This window comes from Pristis pectinata, chromosome 8 (genome assembly GCF_009764475.1).
Source record: "Pristis pectinata isolate sPriPec2 chromosome 8, sPriPec2.1.pri, whole genome shotgun sequence".
Taxonomy (NCBI): domain Eukaryota; kingdom Metazoa; phylum Chordata; class Chondrichthyes; order Rhinopristiformes; family Pristidae; genus Pristis; species Pristis pectinata.
Genome location: NC_067412.1, coordinates 5,845,597 through 5,865,862, shown reverse-complemented (window position 1 = coordinate 5,865,862; position 20,266 = coordinate 5,845,597). Strand labels below are relative to the sequence as shown.

Below are 20,266 nucleotides of genomic sequence, written 5' to 3'. Positions count from 1 at the left end.
ATCTATGTACCTGTCCAAATATCTTGGAAATGTTGTAATTGTACCTGCCTCTATCACTTCCTCTGGCAGCTCATTCCACATAACCACCATGGAAAAGTTGTCCCTAAGATCCTCTAATTTTTTCCTCTCTCACCTTAAACCTATGCCCTCTAGTTTTAGGCTCTCCTACCCCAGGAAAAAGACTGACTAGTCACCATAACTATGCCCCTCATGATTTTTATATACCTCTATAATGTCTCTCCTCAGCCTCCTACACTACAGGGAAACAAGTCCCAGCCTATCCAATGTCTCCATAAGCACTGTACAAATCAATACTAAAGCAATACAAGGAATTGGCTCAAGTGTAACTGAGGGGTTTCAGTTAGACTGGGTAAGAAGGGATTGTTCTCTCTGGAGCAGGGAAGGTTGAGGGAAGATTTGATTGTGTCACAATGTCACACAAAGAGCAAGATCACAGAGGACCCACATGCAGAACACCAGAACAAGACTGGAGTCAGGATGCTTCCTCAGTACAGAACACAGAATGACAAACAGAAGGAATCTTGCCTCAGGACTCTGAGACAGAGTCCCAACACAGAAACAGGGGTTTTCTAGGAGAAACCAGGACTGCTCAAGAGCTAACAGCTCCAAACAGCCTAAAGACAAAGTATACCCAGAGATAGACCAGTAATCTGGCAACCAGTGTTTGTGAAACCAGGGTTCTTGTACTAGTCTCCTGATGGAACTCAGGTGTGTGTCATTAGGCAAATAGGAGTGCATGGAAACCATGTGCTGCACAACAAGGCCCCATCAATGGGGATAAGGGGCAGAATGAGAACCAGCACTTGGAACCATGACAGATTGAGGTTGATAAGGTCAGGACTGGGGTGGGTAGTGTCGACAGTGGGAAGATGCTCCCAGAGGTCAATGGTGCAATGAGGAGCATCGATTGATTGTGACAAATATAGGAGTGGTGTGCAGATAAAGATTTTTCACGAAACAAGTGGTTAAAGAAAATGAAACAGAACAGTACACCACAGGAACAGGCCATTCGGCCCACAATATTGTGCTGAACCAATTAAGCTAATGACACCTAATTAAACTAACACATTCTGCCTGCACGTGGTCCACATCCCTCCATTCTCTGCACATCCATGTGCCTATCTAAGAGTCTCTTAAACGCCTCTATCGTATCTGTCCCCACCACCACCCCTGGCAGAACATTCCAGGCACCCACCACCCTCTGTGTAAAAAAACTTGTCCCGCACCTCTCCTTTGAACCTACCCCCTTTCACCTTAAATGCACGCCCTCTAGTATTAGACATTTCGACCCTGGGTAAAGGATACTCGCTGCCTACTCTGTCTATGCCTCTCACGATTTTATAAACTTCTACTGGGTCTCCCCTCAGCCTCTGGCGCTCCAGAGAAAAGCTATGACAGGAGAGTGTAGTTCATTTGCGGCTTTCCGAAGGGAAATGGATAAACAGGTTACGGAAATGAGCTGGAGAATGGGATAGATTGAATGGTTATAAAAAGAGATGGCATAGACTCAATGGGCCGAACAGCCGTCTGTGCTGCAGCAATTCTATAACATTAGATGTATGCTTGAGTGGTGTCAAAATATTAGTCCAAGCATCTTAGAGTTAAAGTTTTGAGGCGTTATTTGAAATGCTCTGGCTCTGTGCCCACACTAACCCCAGGGCACTTGGCTTACAACGCAATCTTTTATATCTGAGATTCCTGCTCCACAGTAACACACTGGCGTTTCACTGAGGCCGTGCAGTGCAATTAGACCATTGCTCACTTAGCTGGTTCAGAGGGGCAGATTCTGAGCAAGAAATGGGAAACCTCTCCAGAACATCTTCTGGTTGGTTGCTCGGTGAGAACGTGGCGCCATTGTTGTCCTCTTGCCATCTCCTTTCTGCGCATTGTTGATGCCCTTGGGATCTAGAGTCATACAGCGTGGAAACAGGCCAAGACGCCCATTTAAGCTAATCCCATTTGCCAGCGTTTGGCCCATAACCTTCTGAACCTTCCCCCTCCATGTACCTGAACTGTCTTTTAAAAGTTGTTATTGTACCTGCCTCAACCACTTCCTCTGGCAGCTTGTTCCACATACGCACCGCCCTCTGTGTGAAAAAGTTGTCCTTCGAGTTCCTTCTGAGAGAGAAGGCAGGAGAATGGGGTTGAGGGAAAAGAAATCAGCCATGATTGAATGGTAGAGCAGACTCGATGGGCCAAATGGACTAATTCTGCTCCTGTATCTAATGGTCTTAAAGGATCACTTGCCGCCATTTCTAAATAAATTGCCCCTGAGTGTGTAGATGAGTGGTAGAGGCCGGGTGGAGCTAATGGGAGTGAGGTGTGAATAAAATGGGCTAGGGTAGGATTAGTGCAAAAATGGGTGGTTGCTGGTCAGCACAGACTTGGTGAGCCGAATGGCCTGTTTACATTGCTGTATCTCTCTCTACGACTAAAAGCCCCAGCCAATCTCTCCCAACGTCCTGAAAGAACAACAGGCGTTGTCTTATCTCCGATTATGGGAGCTTGCTGTGCACAAACTGCCTAACTTACAGTGATGGCTGCACTTTGGACGTATTTTATTGGCTTTAAATATGTTCCAAGGCTGAGAAACACATTACACGTGTAGGAAACAAATGATGTAAGCATTAACCCAGCCCCACTCCCTCTCAGATAGTGTGCTCAATGCTTTTCATTCCTGTCTGATAACCTCTGTCAACACAGAAGCTCGTGGTCGTCTTAGTACTAAGGTCACCCTGGAAATCTCTAAACCTTGGCTTATTTGAGATCTTTGAAGTATTAAGTTGCGGGAGGAGCTGTTTCTGCAAATTAATAGGACTTGATAATTCCCCTCCCTGAAGACAGCACAGTGGCATAGCTGGTAGAGCTGCTGCCTCACAGCTCCGGCGACCTGGGTTCGATCCTGACCTCCAGTGCGTTCTGCGTGGAGCTTGCACGTCTCCCTGTGACCGCGAGGGTTTTCCCCAGGTGCTCCGGTTTCCTCTCATATGCGTGCGGGTTGGTACATTAACTGTCTGCAATAAATTGCCCCTAGTGTGTGGGTGAGCGGTAGAATCTTGGGTGGGGGCAGTTGGTGAGAATGCAGGGAGAATAATTTGGCGTGAGTGTAGGATTGGTGTAAATGGGGTGGTCAATGTGCCGAAAGTCCTGCCGCCATGCTGTATCTCTCTCCGAACCTCCTCGGTCTCCCCCCTACCCTTCGCTTCTCCACACTGAGCGAGTACCAGATGGAAACTCCTCCCTTATAATCTACACCACAGGCAGTAGATAAGGCAAGTCTGAACTGTAGCCAAGATGGGAGAAGGAGCACAAAGTGAGGCAAAGTAGAAGGAATAAAAGAAACCAAAGACTGATGCACGGGTTAAAGTGACTGCCCTGGTGCAAATACGTTGACGTTGCTGATCTCAGTATCACCTGGAAGTTATGCTTTGGGTCACTTTAGTTCATACGCTCTGCTGACATATGGACTTCTCATGAATGAATGAACTGTGCCTCCACAGTTCACAGACTCGACATCCAGTCCCGATGTGCTGTGAAGCCTCACTCTGCCTCACAGCAGGGTTGGCAGCGTTTCAGAACACAATAGCTGATTTGAGCACAGCAAGCTCCCATAGACGGCAGGGTGTTAGTGACCATTACATTGTAGATGGCAGGCACGGTAGTGTAGCAGTTATTGTAACGCTTTACAGTGCAAGTGCCCTGGGGTCAAATCCGGTCACTATCTGTAAGGAGTTTGTACGTTCTCCCCGTGTCTGCGTGGGTTTCCTCCGGGTGCTCTGGTTTCCTCCCACATTCCAAAGGACATACGGGTTAGGAAGTTGTGGGCATGCTATGTTGGTGCCAGAAATGTGGCGTCACTTGCGGGCTGCCCCCAGAACACTATGCAAAAAGATGTATTTCACTGTGTGTTTCGATGTACATGTGACTAATAAAGATATCTTATCCTTTTCTGCTGGCGTCAGAACTGGCCGGTTCTCATGCGAGATCACCAATGTGTCATGGTAGCCCAAGTTTTTTCTCCTTCCACAGAAGCTGCCTGAACTGCAACGTTCTCTCTTCCAGCATCTACTGTGTTCTGCATCTCATAGTTCTGGACCCTCGGTCTCCAGCCTCTCACGGACATTCCTCTCTACCCTTGTCTTAAAACACCTGTCTTTTCACTTTTCCAGTTGGAGCCACATACAGTACAGAAACTGGCCCTTTGTGGCGAATGGTCAGATGGAAGGGCCATCCACATGCGACGTTAACTGTGTTTCTCTCTCCACAGGTGCTGCCTGACCTGCTGAGTATCCCCTAGAAAACTTCTCCTTGCTCAGCTGTGGTTGGGATACCTGGGCAGAAGTTAAAGTGACGAAACACAAAGTTCGGATCTCGACACGTGGGTTGAAGGTCTGGAAGTCTGCCAGGGGTTAAATTCCTGGCATTGGATGGATGCTGCGATTGGGAGGGGTGAATATCTGGATGAATAATCATTGAAATCTGAGGCAGAACTTTGGAATTCCATAAATGCCAAATTGAACTGTCAATCTTAAATCTGAGGCTGGCTTTTTGTAAGCAGGGACATTTGCGGAGATGGGAAGGAGGCGGATAGACAGAGTTAGGTCACCAATCAACCATGATCCCATTGATCGGTGGAACAGCCTTGAGGTTCTGAACAGCCTTCTCCAGTTTCTGTGTTGCAAGGATTGCTTATCACCTTGTCAAATAGAGGGGATGTTGTAACTCTGTGTAGAGCAGGGAGTGAAGGGGCTTAAGGGAGGTGACTGAACATCCAGGGGAATTCTTCAAAGGTGACAGGCACCTTCTTAGTGCAAAAGGTTTAGATGGGGCGGAATTTGTTAGCTGCATCCAGGAAGGGTTCCTGACACAGTATGTAGACAGGCTGACTAGAGGAGAGGCCATACTGGATCTAGCACTAGGCAATGAACCTGGTCAGGTGACAGACCTCTCGGTGGGCGAGCATTTCGGAGATAGTGACCACAACTCCCTGACCTTTCGTATAGCCATGGACAAGGATAGAAGCAGATGATATGGGAAAGATTTTAATTGGGGGAGGGCTAATTACGATGGTATTAGACAGGATCTTGGGAGCGTAAATTGGGAACAGATGTTCTCAGGGAAATGCACAGAAGAAAATTGGAGGCTGTATAGGGAACACTTGCATGGGGTTCTGGATAGGTTTGTCCCACTGAGACAGGGAAAGGGGGAAAGGATGGCAGGTTAAAGGAACCATGGTTGACAAGAGAGGTGAAATATTTAGTCAAAAGGAAGAAGGAAGCATACTTCAGCTTTAGGAAGCAAAAAATCAGGCAGGTCTCTTGAGAATTATAAGGTAGCCAGGAAGGAGTTTAAGAAGGGACTCAGGAGAGCTAGAAGGGGAAATGAGAAGGCCTCGGCGAGTAGAATAAAGGAAAACCCCAAGGCGTTCTACAGGTACGTGAAGAACAGGAGGACGACTAAAGTGAGGATAGGACCGCTCAGGGATAAAGGAAACGTGTGCCTCGAGGCACAGGAGGTGGGGGAGGTTCATAATGAATAGGGATAGTCAGCATGGCTTTGTGAGGGGCAGGTCATGCCTTACAAGCCTAATTGAGTCTTTTGAGGAGGTGACAAAACAAATAGATGAAGGTAGAGCGGTGGATGTGGTGTATGTGGACTTTAGTAAAGTGTTTGACAATGTTCCCCATGGTAGGCTCATCCAGAAAGTCATGAGGCATGGAGACTTGGCTGCGTGGATTCAGAATTGGCTTGCCCACAGAAGGCAGAGAGTGTTTTGTAGATGGAGAATATTCTGCCCGGAGGTCGGTGACTAGTGGTGTTCCGCAGGGGACCCCTGCTCTTTGTGATTTTTTTAATATAAATGACTTGCATGAGGAAGTGGAGGGATGGGTTAGTAAGTTTGCGGATGACACTAAGGTTGGAGGGGTCGTGGACAGTGTAGGAGGTTACAACAGGAAATAGACAGGATGCAGAGTCGGGCGGAGAAGTGGCAGATGGAGTTCAATCCGGAAAAGTGTTAAGTGATTCGCTTTGGAAGAATGAACATGAAGGCGGAGTACAAGGTTAATGGCAAGATTCTGAGCAGTGTGGAGGAACAGAGGGATCTTGGGGTCCAAGTCCATAGATCCCTCAAAGTTACCGCGCAAGTTGATAGGGTGGTTGAGAAGGTGTATGGTGTGCTGGCCTTCATGAGTCAGGGTACCGAGTTCAAGAGCTGCGAGGTAATGTTGCAGCTCTATAAAATTCAGGTTAGACCACACTTAGAGTATTATGTTCAGTTCTGGTCACCTCATTATAGGAAGGATGTGGAAGCTTCAGAGAGGGTGCAGAGGAAATTTACCAGGATGCTGCCTGGAATAGAGGTCATGTCTGATGAGGAAAGGTTGAGCGAGCTAGGGCTTTTCTCTTTGGAGAGACACAGGATGAGAGGTGATGATAGAAATGTATAAGATTATGAGGGGCATAGATAGAGCGGACGGCCAACACCTTTCCCCCAGTGCGGCAATAGCCAATACCAGAGGACAACCATTTAAGGTAAGAGGAGGAATGTTCAGGGGGGATGTTAGAGGTAGGTTCCTTACACAGAGAGTGGTGGGTGCCTGGAAAGCACTGCCGGGGGTGCTGGTAGAGGCTGATACAATAGGGACATTTAAAAGGCTCTCAGATAGGCACATGGATGTAAGAAAATTGGAGGGTGATGGGCTGTGCAGGAGGGAAGGGGTAGATTGATCACGGAGGAAGTGTACATATAGTTCAGCACAGCATTGTGGGCTGAAGGGCCTGTACTATGCTGTACTGCTCTATGTTCTACGAATCAGGAGGGCTGTCATCAGAAATGTTCAAAGTGCTCAACAGGCCAGGCAGTATCCGTGGGGAGAGACACAGAGCCAACATTTCGGATCAAGGACCCTTCATCAGAATGGGAAGAGTGAGACGACAATTTCAAGTAAACTCACACCCTGTCTTTTTATTCTCACGGATGTAGCTGTACGTTCTGACTTCATTTTGTATTGTTTAATCGGTCTCTGTACCATTTTGTTGTCCAGTTTTTAAAGTAATTGTTACTTTGACAACTTTGTTTTGCTGCCTGTCAGTTCATCATTAGAGAAACGGCTGTAATTTAAAAGTCATGCCCCAATATTCAGTAGGTTGCAAGTGCAAGGTGACCACTCAGCCCTTCTTAGATAGAAGCCGATCTTCATTCTAACTTCATTTATTGGCCAAGACTCTGATAAAACCCTCACCCAGCAAATATTTACCAATCTTAGCCTCAATTGCAACTCTATGGGAGCTTGCTGTGCCTAAATTAGCTGTGGTAATCTGAAACACTGCCTGCCCTATTATAGATAATTCTCTCATTCTCTCCAACATCCTGGTGAACCTCTTCTGCACCCTCTCCAAAGCCTCCACATCCTTCCTATACTGTAGTGACCAGAACTGCACAAAATATTCCAAATGTGGCATTCTGATTGGTTGCATCACCACCTGGTCTGAAGGCTCCAATGCACAGGATTACAAGACGCTGCTGACGGTTGTAGACTCAGCCAGCTCCATCATGGGCACAACCCTCCCCACCATCAAGGACATCTTCAAGGGGCAGAACCTCAAGAAGGTGGCATCCATCACTAAGGACTCTCAACATCTGGGACATGCCCTCCTCTCATTACTACCATTGGGGAGGAGGTACAGGAGCCTGAAGACCCACACTCAATGATTCAGAAACAGTTTCTCCCCCGCTGCCATCAGATTTCTGAACGGTCCATGAACCCATGAACACTACCTCATTATTCCTTTGTGTTTGCACTATTTGTTTTTGTAATTTATGGTAAGTTTTTACCTTTGCATTGTACTGCTGCCACAAAACAACAAACTTCACGTTATATAAGTCAGTGATAATAAACCTGATTCTGAACTAAAGTTTTATACAGCTGCAGCATGACTTGCCAACTTTTACACTCCAACCGATGAAAGCCAGCATGATGTATGCCTTCTTTACCAACCTGTCCACCCATGTTGCCACTTTCAGGGAGCTATGGACTTGGATACCAAGATCAGAAATTCCAGATGGTAATGATTCACTGCATAATAAAAGGTTCTTCTCATATCCCCCTTGTATTTTTTCTTAAAATTTTAAATCTGTTCCCCATGGTCCTTGAACCATCTGCCAATGGAAACAGCTCCCCTCTACCTAGGAGACGCAAGAGACTGCAGATGCCGGAATCTGGAGCAAAAAAACAAACCGTTGGAGGAAGTTCAACTGAAGAACCTCGACTAATATTCAAGAGGTTGACAGATTTTGAGCTATTAAAGGAATTGAGGGATATGGGAAATAGGGAAGTGGTACTGAGGTAAAAGATCAGCCATGATCTTAGAGAGCAGAGACAAAAGGCCAATGGCCTTCTAGTATTTATCAGCCCATTGAGGGATGCTGTCAAAATGCTTCCCTTCACAAAGAGGGCAGTGGATTTCTGGAAGATATTTTAGCTGAGGCTAAGATTGGTAAATATTTCCTGGTAAGGATGCTATCAGAGATAATAGATTCTCAGCCAGTAACTGAAGTTCGAATGAATATTGGCTTCTGTCTAAGAAGGGCTGAGTGGCCACCTTGCACTACTAACCCACTGAATATTGGGACATAACTTTTGTTTTAAACACAGAGAGGGGTAGGTGCCAGGAGTGCGCTGCCGGGGGAGGGAGTGGAAGCAGATACAATAGCAATGTTTAAGAGACATCTAGTCAGATACATGAACAGGAAGGGAACAGAGGGATATGGACCATGTGCAGGCAAACGGGATTCATTTAGATTGGCATCATGGTAGGTACAGATATGACGGGCTGAAGGGCCTGTTCTTGTGCTGTACTGTTCTATATTCCACGTTCTAACTCCTGATACCTGAAATGTCAACATACACCTTTTGCCTCCATAGATGCTGCCTGACCCACTGAGTTAGAACATAGAACACTACAGCACAGTACAGGCCCTTCAGCCCACGATGTTGTGCTGACATTTTATCCTGCTATAAAATCTATCTAACCCTTCCCTCCCACATAACCCTCCATTTCTCTATCATTCATGTGTCTATCTAAGAGTCTCTTAAATGTCCCTAATGTATCTGCCCCCTCAACCTCTGCAGGCAGTGCGTTCCACGCACCCACCACTCTCTGTGTAAAAAACTTACCCCTCACATCCCCCTTATACCTTCCTCCAATCACCTTAAAATTATGCCCCCTCGTGTTAGCCATTTTCGCCCTGGGAAAAAGTCTCTGACCGTCCACTTATCATCTTGTACACCTTTATCAAGTCACCTCTCATCCTCCTTCTCTCCAAAGAGAAAAGCCCTAGCTCACTCAACCTATCCTCATAAAACATGCTCTCTAATCCAGGCAGCATCCTGGTAAATCTCCTCTGCATCTTCTCTAAAGCTTCCACATCCTTCCTATAATGAGGCGACCAGAACTGAACACAATACTCCAAGTGTGGTCTAACCAGAGTTCTTCCAGTGGTTTGTTTTTTTGCTCCAGATTCCAGCATCTGCAATCTCTTTTATCACTGCCCTCTGCCTCCTATCACCAGGCTAATTTTGGATCCAATCAACCAGCTCGCTTTAACCTTCTGGATCAGCCTACCATGCGGAACCTTGTCGAAAGACCACATGGGCAACGTCTACCACCCTGCCTTCGTTAGTCCTCTGAATTACCTCCTCAAAAAATTAAATCAAATTAGTGAGGCAGGATTTCCCCTGAACAAAGCCACATTGACTATCCCTGATCAGCCCCTGCCTTTCCAAATAAATCCTCTCTCTTATGACTTTATTCAGTCAGATCCCTACCACTGAGGTAAGGCTCACTAGCTTATCCCTGCTGCTGCTTTTTTTAAAAAAGGAACAACATTACCAATCCTATAATCTTCTGGCACCTCACCTGTGACTAACGAAGATGTAAAGATCTCTATCAGGGTCCCAGCTATCTCCTCCCTTGCTTCCCATAGTAACCTGGGATAGATCTCATCTGGCCCGAGAGATTAATCAACCCTTATTCATCCCATGATATCGAACGTCTCCTCCTTCTTAACAGTGACCTCGCGCAGAATATCTCTGTGAACTCATTATCGTCCATGTCCATCTCCTTGGTGAATACAGATGAGAAGTATTCACACCTTCAAGGTAGGACCATGCCCACAAACTGGCTTGACACATTGATTATTCCTTTGGTCCTTCAAACCCAGTTGCTTATACCTGCCACGTGTTTCATTTTTTCCTCATCAAACCTTTGTCATCCAGGTTTCCCAATCTTGCCATTTTTGCCTTACACCCTTACCGGAACATGCTGTCCTTGAACTCTTGCTAACTCTCTTTTTAAAAGACTCCCAGTTGTCAGCTGTCAGTTTACCCCCAAGCATCTGCTCCCAATCTACTTTCACCAGGTCCTCTCTTATGCTATTGAAATCAGCCTTCCCCTAGTTCAACATTTTAGCTGTGGACCAAGCTTATCCCTTTCTATAGCTGCCTTGAAGCTTGCAGAATTATGGTCACTATTCCCAAAGAGGTCCCCCACTGACATTTCCACCACCCACCCAGTTTCATTTCCTAAGATAAAGACGAGTACTGCCCTGTCTCTAATACGACTCTACATATTGTCTCAAAAAACTTTCTCGGATGCGCTTTAACAAATCCTGTCCCAACTAAGCCCCTTGGACTAAGACAATCTCAGTTAATGTTAGGAAGGTTAAAATCCACCACTATGACAACCCTATCACCCTTACACCTTTCTGAAATTTGCTTACATATCTGTTCCTCTAATTCTCGCTGACTACTGGGAGGCCAATAATATAACCCCAGTGAACTGATCGCCCTTCTCTTATTCCTAAGTTCTACCTATATAACCCCATTGGATGATCTCTCCAGGATATCCTCTCTTAAGCACCACTGTCGTGTTCTCCCTAATCAGTGGTGTGACTCTCCCTCCTCTTTTGCATCCCCTTCTGTCATGCCTGAAACTTCTAAACCCCGGTTTCAACCTGAAACATTGATAATTCCTCTCCCCTCCCCACAGATACTGCTCGACCCACTGAGTTCCTCAAGCGGATTGTTTGTTGCTCCGAATCCTATTTTCTTCTCCCCACATTCCCATCAACTCCTCCCCGAGATTCTACCCCTCACATACACACTAGGGGCAATTTACAGCGGCTAATTAACCTGCCAGCTCACACGTCTTTGGGATGTGGGAGGAAACCGGAGCATCTGGAAGAAACCCACAGTCAGAGGGAGAGCGTGCAAGCTCCACACAGACAGCACTGGAGGTCAGGATTGAACCTTGGTCTCTGAAGCTGTGAAACAGCAGCTCTGCCAGCTGTACCACTGTGTGATTTTCTTACCTCATGCAAGGCACTATACAAATGCAAGCTTTTGTTGTCAAGAAGCAAACTGTGCAAACAACTGGAAACGCAAAGAAAGCAGAAGTCTTGCTTGGTGAAATGATTGGATGAGTTATTGGGAGTGACCTCAAAGGAGCACATTTATTGTAATTTACATCTAATGACCAGGACATGTAATGACCAAATAGGTAACAATCAAATGTACTCACTTCATCGGTTTGAAGAGAGCCTGCCCGTAGTTTTGGAAAGTCATGATGAGTTTCAACTGTGTGCCTCCAGATTTCATCGCTGTAAAGAAAACACAAATAAACAGTCAACTAAAAGGCACAAATGGAAACTGCTATTTAGCAAGTTGAGAATGTAAGAAAGTGACTTGCATTTCCATAGCACCATTTACAGCACATCCCTTTCAGAACTTTCTTAAATGCCATACACCGATGAGGAACTTTTTGTTTGTGGTCTCTGATGTAATGAGGGTAAATTAAATTGGTAAATTGGTTTATTATTGTCACATGTACTGAGATGCATTGAAAAACTTTGCATGCCATCCATATAGATCATTTCATCACATCAGTACATTGAGGTAGTACAAGGGAAAATAATAACAGAATGCAGAATAAAGTGTTATAGTTACAGAGAAAGTGCAATGCAGGCAGATGATAAGGTGCAAGGCCATAACCAGGGAGGATAATGTGGGAAGTGCAAGTGCCAAATGGAACATAGCAAGATCCAACAAACAGCTATAAAGTTATTGATGAGCTTTTCTTTTGAAGAAATGTTGATTATGGGATAAACATTACCCAAATGACTGGGGAGGGCTCTCTGATCCAATTCAAAATGGTACCATGAGACCTTTAATACTTACCTGAGGTGGCAGGAAGGGCTTTGATTTAACTTTTCATTTGAATGACAGTACTTCTGATGGTGCAGCACTCCCTCAGTACTGCACTGGAAGATCAGCCCAAGCTTTTGTGCTCAGTTCTCTGGCTTGAGACTAGATCCCTAAATCTTCCCAACTCAGATGCAAGAGAGGGAGTTCCAATGACTAGGGAAAAGGAACAAGCTACACCACCCATTAAGCTTTTCCTGCCATTTAATAAGACCATGGCTGGATGTGTAGCTCATACAACCAGCCATTAGGAGGGACTGAGTTAGAACACAGAACAGTACAGCACAGCACAGGAACAGGCCCTTCAGCCCATAATGCTGTGCCGAACCAATTACCAGTTATAGGGAGGGGTTGGACAGGCTGGGACTTTATTCTTTGGAGTGTAGGAGACTGAGGGGGTGACTTTATAGCAGTGTATGAAATCATGAGGGGCATATATAGGGTGAAAGCACACAGTCTTTTTCCCAGGGCTGGGGAATCAAGTACTTGAGGGCTCAGGTTTAAGGTGAGAGGGGGGAGATTTAACAGGGGCTTGAGGGGTAACAGATGGTGGTACATATGTGGAACAAGCTGCCAGAGGAAGTGGTTGAGGCAGGTACGATAACAACTTTTAAAGACAGTTCGGCAGGTACATGGATAGGAAAGAGGAAAGGTTTAGAAGGTTATGGGCCAAACGCTGGCAAATGGGACCAGCTTGGATGGGCATCTTGGCCAGCATGGACCAGTTGGGCCGGAGGGCCTGTATGACTCCATTCAACCGGAGCAGCCACATAAATACTGTGTCCACAAGAGCAGGTCAGAACTGGGGAGCCTACAGCGAGTGACTCACCTCCTCACATCCCAAAGTCTTCCCACCATTTGCAAGGTGCAAGTCAGGAGTGAGGTGAAATATTCTCCACTTGCCTGAATGAATGCAGGAATGACAACTCTCAACAAGCTCAACAACATCCAGGACAAAGCAGCCCACTTGACTGGCACCCATCCACTGCCCTAAACATTCCCTCCCTCCACCAATGGTGTACTGTAAAGACAAACAGCTTCTACCCCACTGTGATAGGACTATTGAATGGTTCCCTTATACGATGAGATGGACTCTTGACCTCACGATCTATCTTGTTGTGACCTTACACCTTATTGCACTGCATTTCCTCTGCAGCTGTGACACTTCACTCTGTACTGTTATTGTTTTTACCTGTATTACCTCAATGCACTCTGTACTAACTCAATGTAACTGCACTGTGTAATGAATTGACCTGTACGATCAGTATGCAAGACAAGTTTTTCACTGTACCTCGGTACAAGTGACAATAATAAACCAATACCAATACTGTGGATGCCACGTGTACCATCTACAAAATGCAATGCAGTTACTTATCCACGTTACTCCGACAACACCTCCCGAACCAATGACCTCGACCACCAGGAGGACAAGGGTGCAAATATATATCTGAACGCCAGCACCTCAGGTTCTTCTCCAAGTCGTTCACCATCCGACCGTGAAAAGATATCACTGTTCCATTGCTGAATCTAACTCCTGGAACTCCCCAACAGCATTGTGGGAGCACTTCATTATAAGGACTGCAGTGTTTCAAGAAGGTGGCACACTTGTACCTTTTCAAAGGTGATTGGGATCGGACAAAATACTGTCCTTGCCAATGGCACCTAGTTTCCAAAATCTCCTTGCCCGACCTCCATATCCCTCGATTGCCTCATTCTCCAAAAATCCATCTGTCTCAGCCTTGAACACACTCGGAGACCAAGCCTCCACTGCTCTCTGAGGAAGAGAATTCTAAAGGTTTGCAATCTTCTGTGGAAATCAATTTCTCCTCTTCTCACTCCTAAATGGCCAAACCCTTCACGACACAGTCACTCAGACGTACAGCACAGGAACAGGCCCTTTGGCCCACTAAGTTCATACCATCCATTTTGTCCATCCACACCAATCCCATTTACGCCTGCTGGGATTGTATCCGTCGATGCCTTGCCTGTTTAAGTGTCTGTCTAAATGCCTCTTAAAGGTAGTAATTGTATCCGTTTCCACCAGCTCCGCTGGCAGCATATTCCAGATATCCCGGGATTTGGGAAAGTCTACTTGAGGGCTTAGGGCTGACACTTGCAGATTATATGATGGAGTCTACTTAAAGAGCTCTCTGTCCCTCTCTCTCTCTCCTTATTTTCAGCCACAGAGCAACACAGCAATTGGGAGGCCATTCACCTCCATGAGTCTGCCCCACCATTTATGGCTAACATTTACTATTTATTCATTTTTGGGGGGATTCTGGGCTCCATTGGCAAAGGCAACATTTATTGCCCATCTCTGACTGCCCTGCAACGAGTTGATGGACATGTGAGAGGGACTGGGACTGACAGGATTGCTTTGCTGGGAGCCAGAATGGTGCCTATGGGCTGAATGGCGTCCTTCTGCATTGTAATAAGGGGTGTGTGTGTGTGTGTGTGTGTGTGTGTGTGTGTGTGTTTTGTCACAGTACTCAGCATATTAGATGGGTGAATGCACACAGTCTTTTTCCAAGGTTTGGGGAATCAAGAACTGGAGGGCACAGGTTTAAGGTGAGAGGAGAGATTTAATAGAAACTTGAGGGGCAACGTCTTCATGCAGCGGGTGGTCAGATGGTGGAACGAACTGCCAGAGGAAGTGGTTGGAGCAGGTACAATAATATTTAAAAGCCACTTGGACAGGTACATGGGTAGGAAAGGTTTAGAGGGATATGGGCCTACCCCGGGCAAATGGGACTATCTCAGATGGGCATGTTGTTCAGCATAGACTGGTTGGGCTGAAGGGCCTGCTTCCATGCTGTACGACTTCCCTGGGAAGATCAGAGAAAGTTAAAGCTGGTGGGGGATTGTGAGGATTGATGATTTTGATGTAATTTGGACATTTCACAACATATGCTCAGCGTGCTTGCTACAGAGTTGCTGACGGGGTCCGAAGGACTGCCCTGTGATGTCACCGTGGAGGGGAGGGCTATGTGTTTCACTGAATATGAAAGTGAACATCACCAATAGCCTGTCTGGGTCCAACCACATGGACGCCATGGCCAAGAAAGCTCACCAGCGCCTCTACTTCCTCAGGAGGCTAAAGAAATTTGGCATGTCCCCTTTGACGTTCACCAACTCACCACAGAAGGCATCCTATCTGTATGCATCACGGCTTGGTACGGCAACTGCTCTGCCCGGGACCGCAAGAAACTGCAGAGAGTTGTGGACACAGCCCAGCACATCACAGAAACCAGCCTCCCCTCTATGGACTCTGTCTATACTTCTCGTTGCCTCGGTAAAGCAGCCAGCAATATCAATGACCCCACCCACCCAGGACAATCTCTGTTCTTTGGGAAGAAGATACAAAAGCCTGAAAGCACATACCACCAGGCTCAAGGACAGCTTCTATCCTGCTGTTATAAGACTATTAAACGGTTCCCTAGTATGATAAGATGGACTCTTGACCTCACAATCTACCTCATTATAACCTTGCACCTTATTGTCTGCCTGCACTGCCTGTAACTGTAACACTTTATTCTGCACTCTGTATTGTTTTACCTTGTACTACCTCAATGCACTGTGTAATGAATTGATCTGTATGAATGGTATGCAAGACAAGTTTTTCACTGTACCTCGGTACAAGAGAGAATAATAAACCAATTCCAATTATTCATAATGGTTGGAAACCACTGTGGAAAAGAATAAGAAGGTGGAGGGACACATCCTTGGTCTGACCGAAAGATAGGATAGACTCGAGGGGTCGAGCAGCCCCCTATTGGTCCGAATCTATTCAGCAAGAGTTTCTGGGGTGAATGGTGTGGAATGAGGAATTACATCATCGCAAAAAAGAAATAACAAGCCAGCGTGCCTTATCCTCAAACTTAACACAGTAAAACTTTGCATGAGGATTTTTAAACAGGATGTGAAGGTCACTGGCAGAAGCAGCATTTATTGCCCATCCCTAGATACCCTCAGGAAGGTGGTGGTAAGCTGCCTTCTCGAACTATTGCAGTCCTTCTGGTGAAGGTGCTCCCACAGTGCTATACGGGAGGGAGTTCCAGGATTTCGACCCAGCAGCAATGAGGGAATGGTGGTGTGAGGATGGTGTGTGATTTTGGAAGGGAATCTGTAGGTGGTGGTGCTCTCCCCCGTGCCTCCTGCCCTTCTCCTTCTTGGGGGCAGAGGTCATAGGTTTGGCCCGGGCCAGTAACTGCAGTGTGTTTTGTGGACAGTACGCACTGCAGTCACTGACGGAGACAGCGAACGTTTAACGTTGATCAGATTGCGTATCCGCTCTGTACTGGACGCTGCCCATTTTAAGATTAAAAAGATAGATTTTCATATTTAGAACAGGCTGATTCTGGCATTTTGCCAGTGTACATAATCTCTTATCTTCCATCAGTAACGATGGGAAAGATTGAGATCGGCTGCTGGGCTTTGTAAATTTTACAGCAGGTTTTTTCTCATTCTATGCACCGAATGATATTAACAGCTGACCTTAGGGGAGAGAAAAGCAATCTGTGCTCTGTTCTCCGGAGATGAAAATGTCATCTTGAATTAACTGGAGACACGTTGGATATTTCTGCAAAAATCATTGGAGCAAACCAGGCTGACGAGCACATGGCCTCCTGATTTGATATTATATCGGACGATTTATGTAATGTACTCGTGGTGTTAGTCCATGGTGCTAACTCCCTTCTTTTGAACAGATCCTTGTTCTCTATTTCGTCAGTATTTACCCTCATTTTCTCCTCTACCTTAACCTCCTCCACAACCTCTTTTCCTCTGTAATGCCCCAAATCCAGACTTCCCACTTTTATCTTGGTTATTACAGTGTATCATCAGACTCTTCAGAACAACAAGTCCCTGCCAACCATCAACCATCCACTTGCACCAATTCTACATTAATCCCATTTTCTTCTTCTCCCCACGTTCTCATCAACTCTCCCCCAAGATTCTACCACTCACCTACACACTAGGGGTAACTTACAGCAGCCAATTAACCCACCAACATTCACATCTTTGGGATGTGGGAGGAAACCGGAGCATCTGGGGGAATACCCTTGCAGTCACAGGGAGAACGTGCAAACTCCGCACAGACAGCATCGGAAGTCAGGATTGAACCTGGGAATCTGGTGCAGTGATGCAGTGGCTCCACTAGGCATTCCAGATATCAACTGGAATTGGACTTACCCAGCTACAGTGAAAAACTTGTCTTGCATACCGTTTATACAGATCAATTCATTACACAGTGCATCGAGGTAGTACAAGGTAAAAGATAAGATTTCTTTATTAGTCACTTGTACATCGAAACACACAGTGAAATGCATCTTTTGCGTAGAGTGTTCTGGGGGCAGCCTGCAAGTGTCGCCGCGCTTCCAGCGACAACATAGCATGCCCGCAACTTCCTAACCAGTACGTCTTTGGAACGTGGGAGGAAACTGGAGCACCCGGAGGAAACCCACGCAGGCACGGGGAGAACGTACAAACTCCTTACAGACAGCGGCCAGAATCGAACCCGATGCTGTAATAGCATTAAGCTAACCGCTACACTACCGTGCCTGCCACGGAATAACAGAGTGTAGATTAAAGTGTCACAGCTACAGAGAAAGTGCAGTGCAGGCAGACAAAAAGGTGCAAGGTCATAACAAGGTAGACTGTGAGGTCAAGAGTCCATCTTATTGTACTGTTCTTGTAGCCACAGTATTTATGCGGTTGGTTGGTGAATTTCTGGTCAATGGTTATCCCAGGATACTGACGGTGGGGGATTCAGTGATGGTAATGCCTTTGAAGGTCAAGGGAAGTGGTTAGACTCCTTGTGGGAGATGATCATTGCTTGCTACTTTATGCTACTTGACACATATCAGCCTAAATGCTGCCCAGGTCTACCTGATGGGACCATCTGCTCCTTTTGGCAATCTTGCCTGCTAGAGCTTGCAACCAAGAAGCCCAAGGGAAGTTAGATTCTGGGGGTCAGTTGAGTGAAACTGGAGATGGATGAGACGGAGGGGGGGGTGTGGTTGGTGGGGGGAGGTGAGGAGGAGGGCAGGGCACAGATTGGAACTTGAGTTCCCAAACAGCAGCAACTGCCTTTGTCTCACAGAGTCACAGATAGATACATTACTGAAACCGGTCTGTAGGCCCAGTAAGTCCACACAGACCATCAACCACCTACTTACACTAATCTACATTAATCCCCCCAAGATTTTACCACCCATCTACACACCAGGGGCAATTTACAGCAGCCAATTAACCCACCAACCTGCACATTTTTGGGATGTGGGAGGAAACCGGAACAATGTTCCATATGAAAAATTGCCAAGAGCAAAGGAGAAGGGGTAGTTGGGGCAGGGAATGAATTTAAAAAGGAAATAGTGTTTCATTTCCAATGATTTGCCAGGCAAAGGATTGCATAGGTACTTCCTTTTCCAAAAAAGATTGCATTTGTATGCAAAGCTCAGAGTATCGCTGTCCAAAGTCGATCTTGTGTCCCTTGATAAACAGGCTCAATGGTTGGATAATTTTACTGCTGATATGTAAATAAATCTGATTTCTTCCAAGGTCCAGCTGGGTAGGTTTCAGTGGGAGCTTAGAACAAACAGAAGCTTCAAATGTTACTTCACTCATCTGTGATGCCTTATCTCACTAGCTTTAAGGACCGTACTTGGCTCTGAGCCCTTCACAAACGATGGTAACCTTTCAATGTGAAATTTACTCCTGATGATTGCTGACAAGATTCACAGTTTGAGAGGCATGAAGGATAAAGGGTCGGAAAGTGCACTGTGCAGTGCTTGAAGCTGGTTCTGTCAGCTCCCACAGCAAACATGCATCTCGTTCTGATATTACACTCCCTTCAAGAGAGGCTCGGATTTCACTTCTCCCACTTGTGGAGACTCACTCCCTCCAGAACAAGCTGAGATCCAATGTTTCCTCATTCACAAATTTTCCATCAGCCCATCACAAAAACCAAACTCCCCTCCATGGACTCCATCTACACTTTTCACTGCCTTGGGAAAGCAGCCAACATAATCAAAGACCCACCCACGCCGAACATTCTCTCTTCTCCCCCCTTCCATCGGGCAGAAGATACAAAAGCCTGAAAGCACGTACCACCAAGCTCAAGGACAGCTTCTATCCCTCTGTTATAAGACTATTGAATGGTTCCCTAATATGATAAGATGGACTCTTGACCTCACAATCTACCTCATTATGGCCTTGCACCTATTGTCTGCCTGCACTGCAATTTTTAGCTGTTATACTCTATTCTGCATTCTGTTATTGTTTTACCTTGTACTTCCTCAATGCAGTGTGTAATGAATTGATCTGTATGAACAGTATTCAAGACAAGTTTTTCACTGCACCTCGGTACAAGTGACAATAATAAATCAATTCCAATTCCAAATACATCTACTGGTTCCCTCTTTCCACACGAGTTGAGACAGCCTCAAAAAAAAAACTCCAATGAATTTGTCAGACACAGTTTCCCCATTGTGAAGCCATGCTGACAACTTGAATAGATTATGATTTTCCAAATGTACTCCCTATACTTCCTTAATAATTCATTCTAACATTTCACCAACAATAGATGTTCTGTTAATCGGTCTACAGTTATTGCTATATCATCTCTTCTTTTCCCTTCCTCTTGAATAGAGATGCCACATTGCCAGTTTTTCATTCCTCTGGCCTTCCTCCAGATTTTTGGAATTTTACAAATAATCTATCCAGTATTTCGATAGTCAGTTCCTAAAGATCCTGGGATGGAAGCCACCTGAGCCAGGGCAATTAATAGCCTTAAGTCCTTCTGGTGCACCAAAAGTTTGCTTAATATCAATTCTCCAGTGATGGAGCTGGTCGTTAATTCACTGCCAGCATTATTCAGTATTAATGGGATGTTTGTCGTGTCTTCCAACATAAAGACCGATGCACGGTTTCTGTTTAACTTCTCTGCCATTTCGCTGTTCGGTATCTCCCCAGCCTCCTTCTCT

General features: G+C 45.9%; 1 protein-coding gene across 1 annotated transcript in view; it reads right to left on the bottom strand.

Moving 5' to 3' along the window:
• LOC127573083 (extracellular serine/threonine protein kinase FAM20C-like) overlaps nt 1-20,266 on the bottom strand; it is a 102,407-nt gene that overhangs the window by 59,785 nt on the left and 22,356 nt on the right. Inside the window, exon 3 of the mRNA XM_052020929.1 lies at nt 11,605-11,683. Coding sequence (XP_051876889.1) covers nt 11,605-11,683 — 79 coding nt within the window. The remainder of the gene's footprint in view (nt 1-11,604; nt 11,684-20,266) is intronic.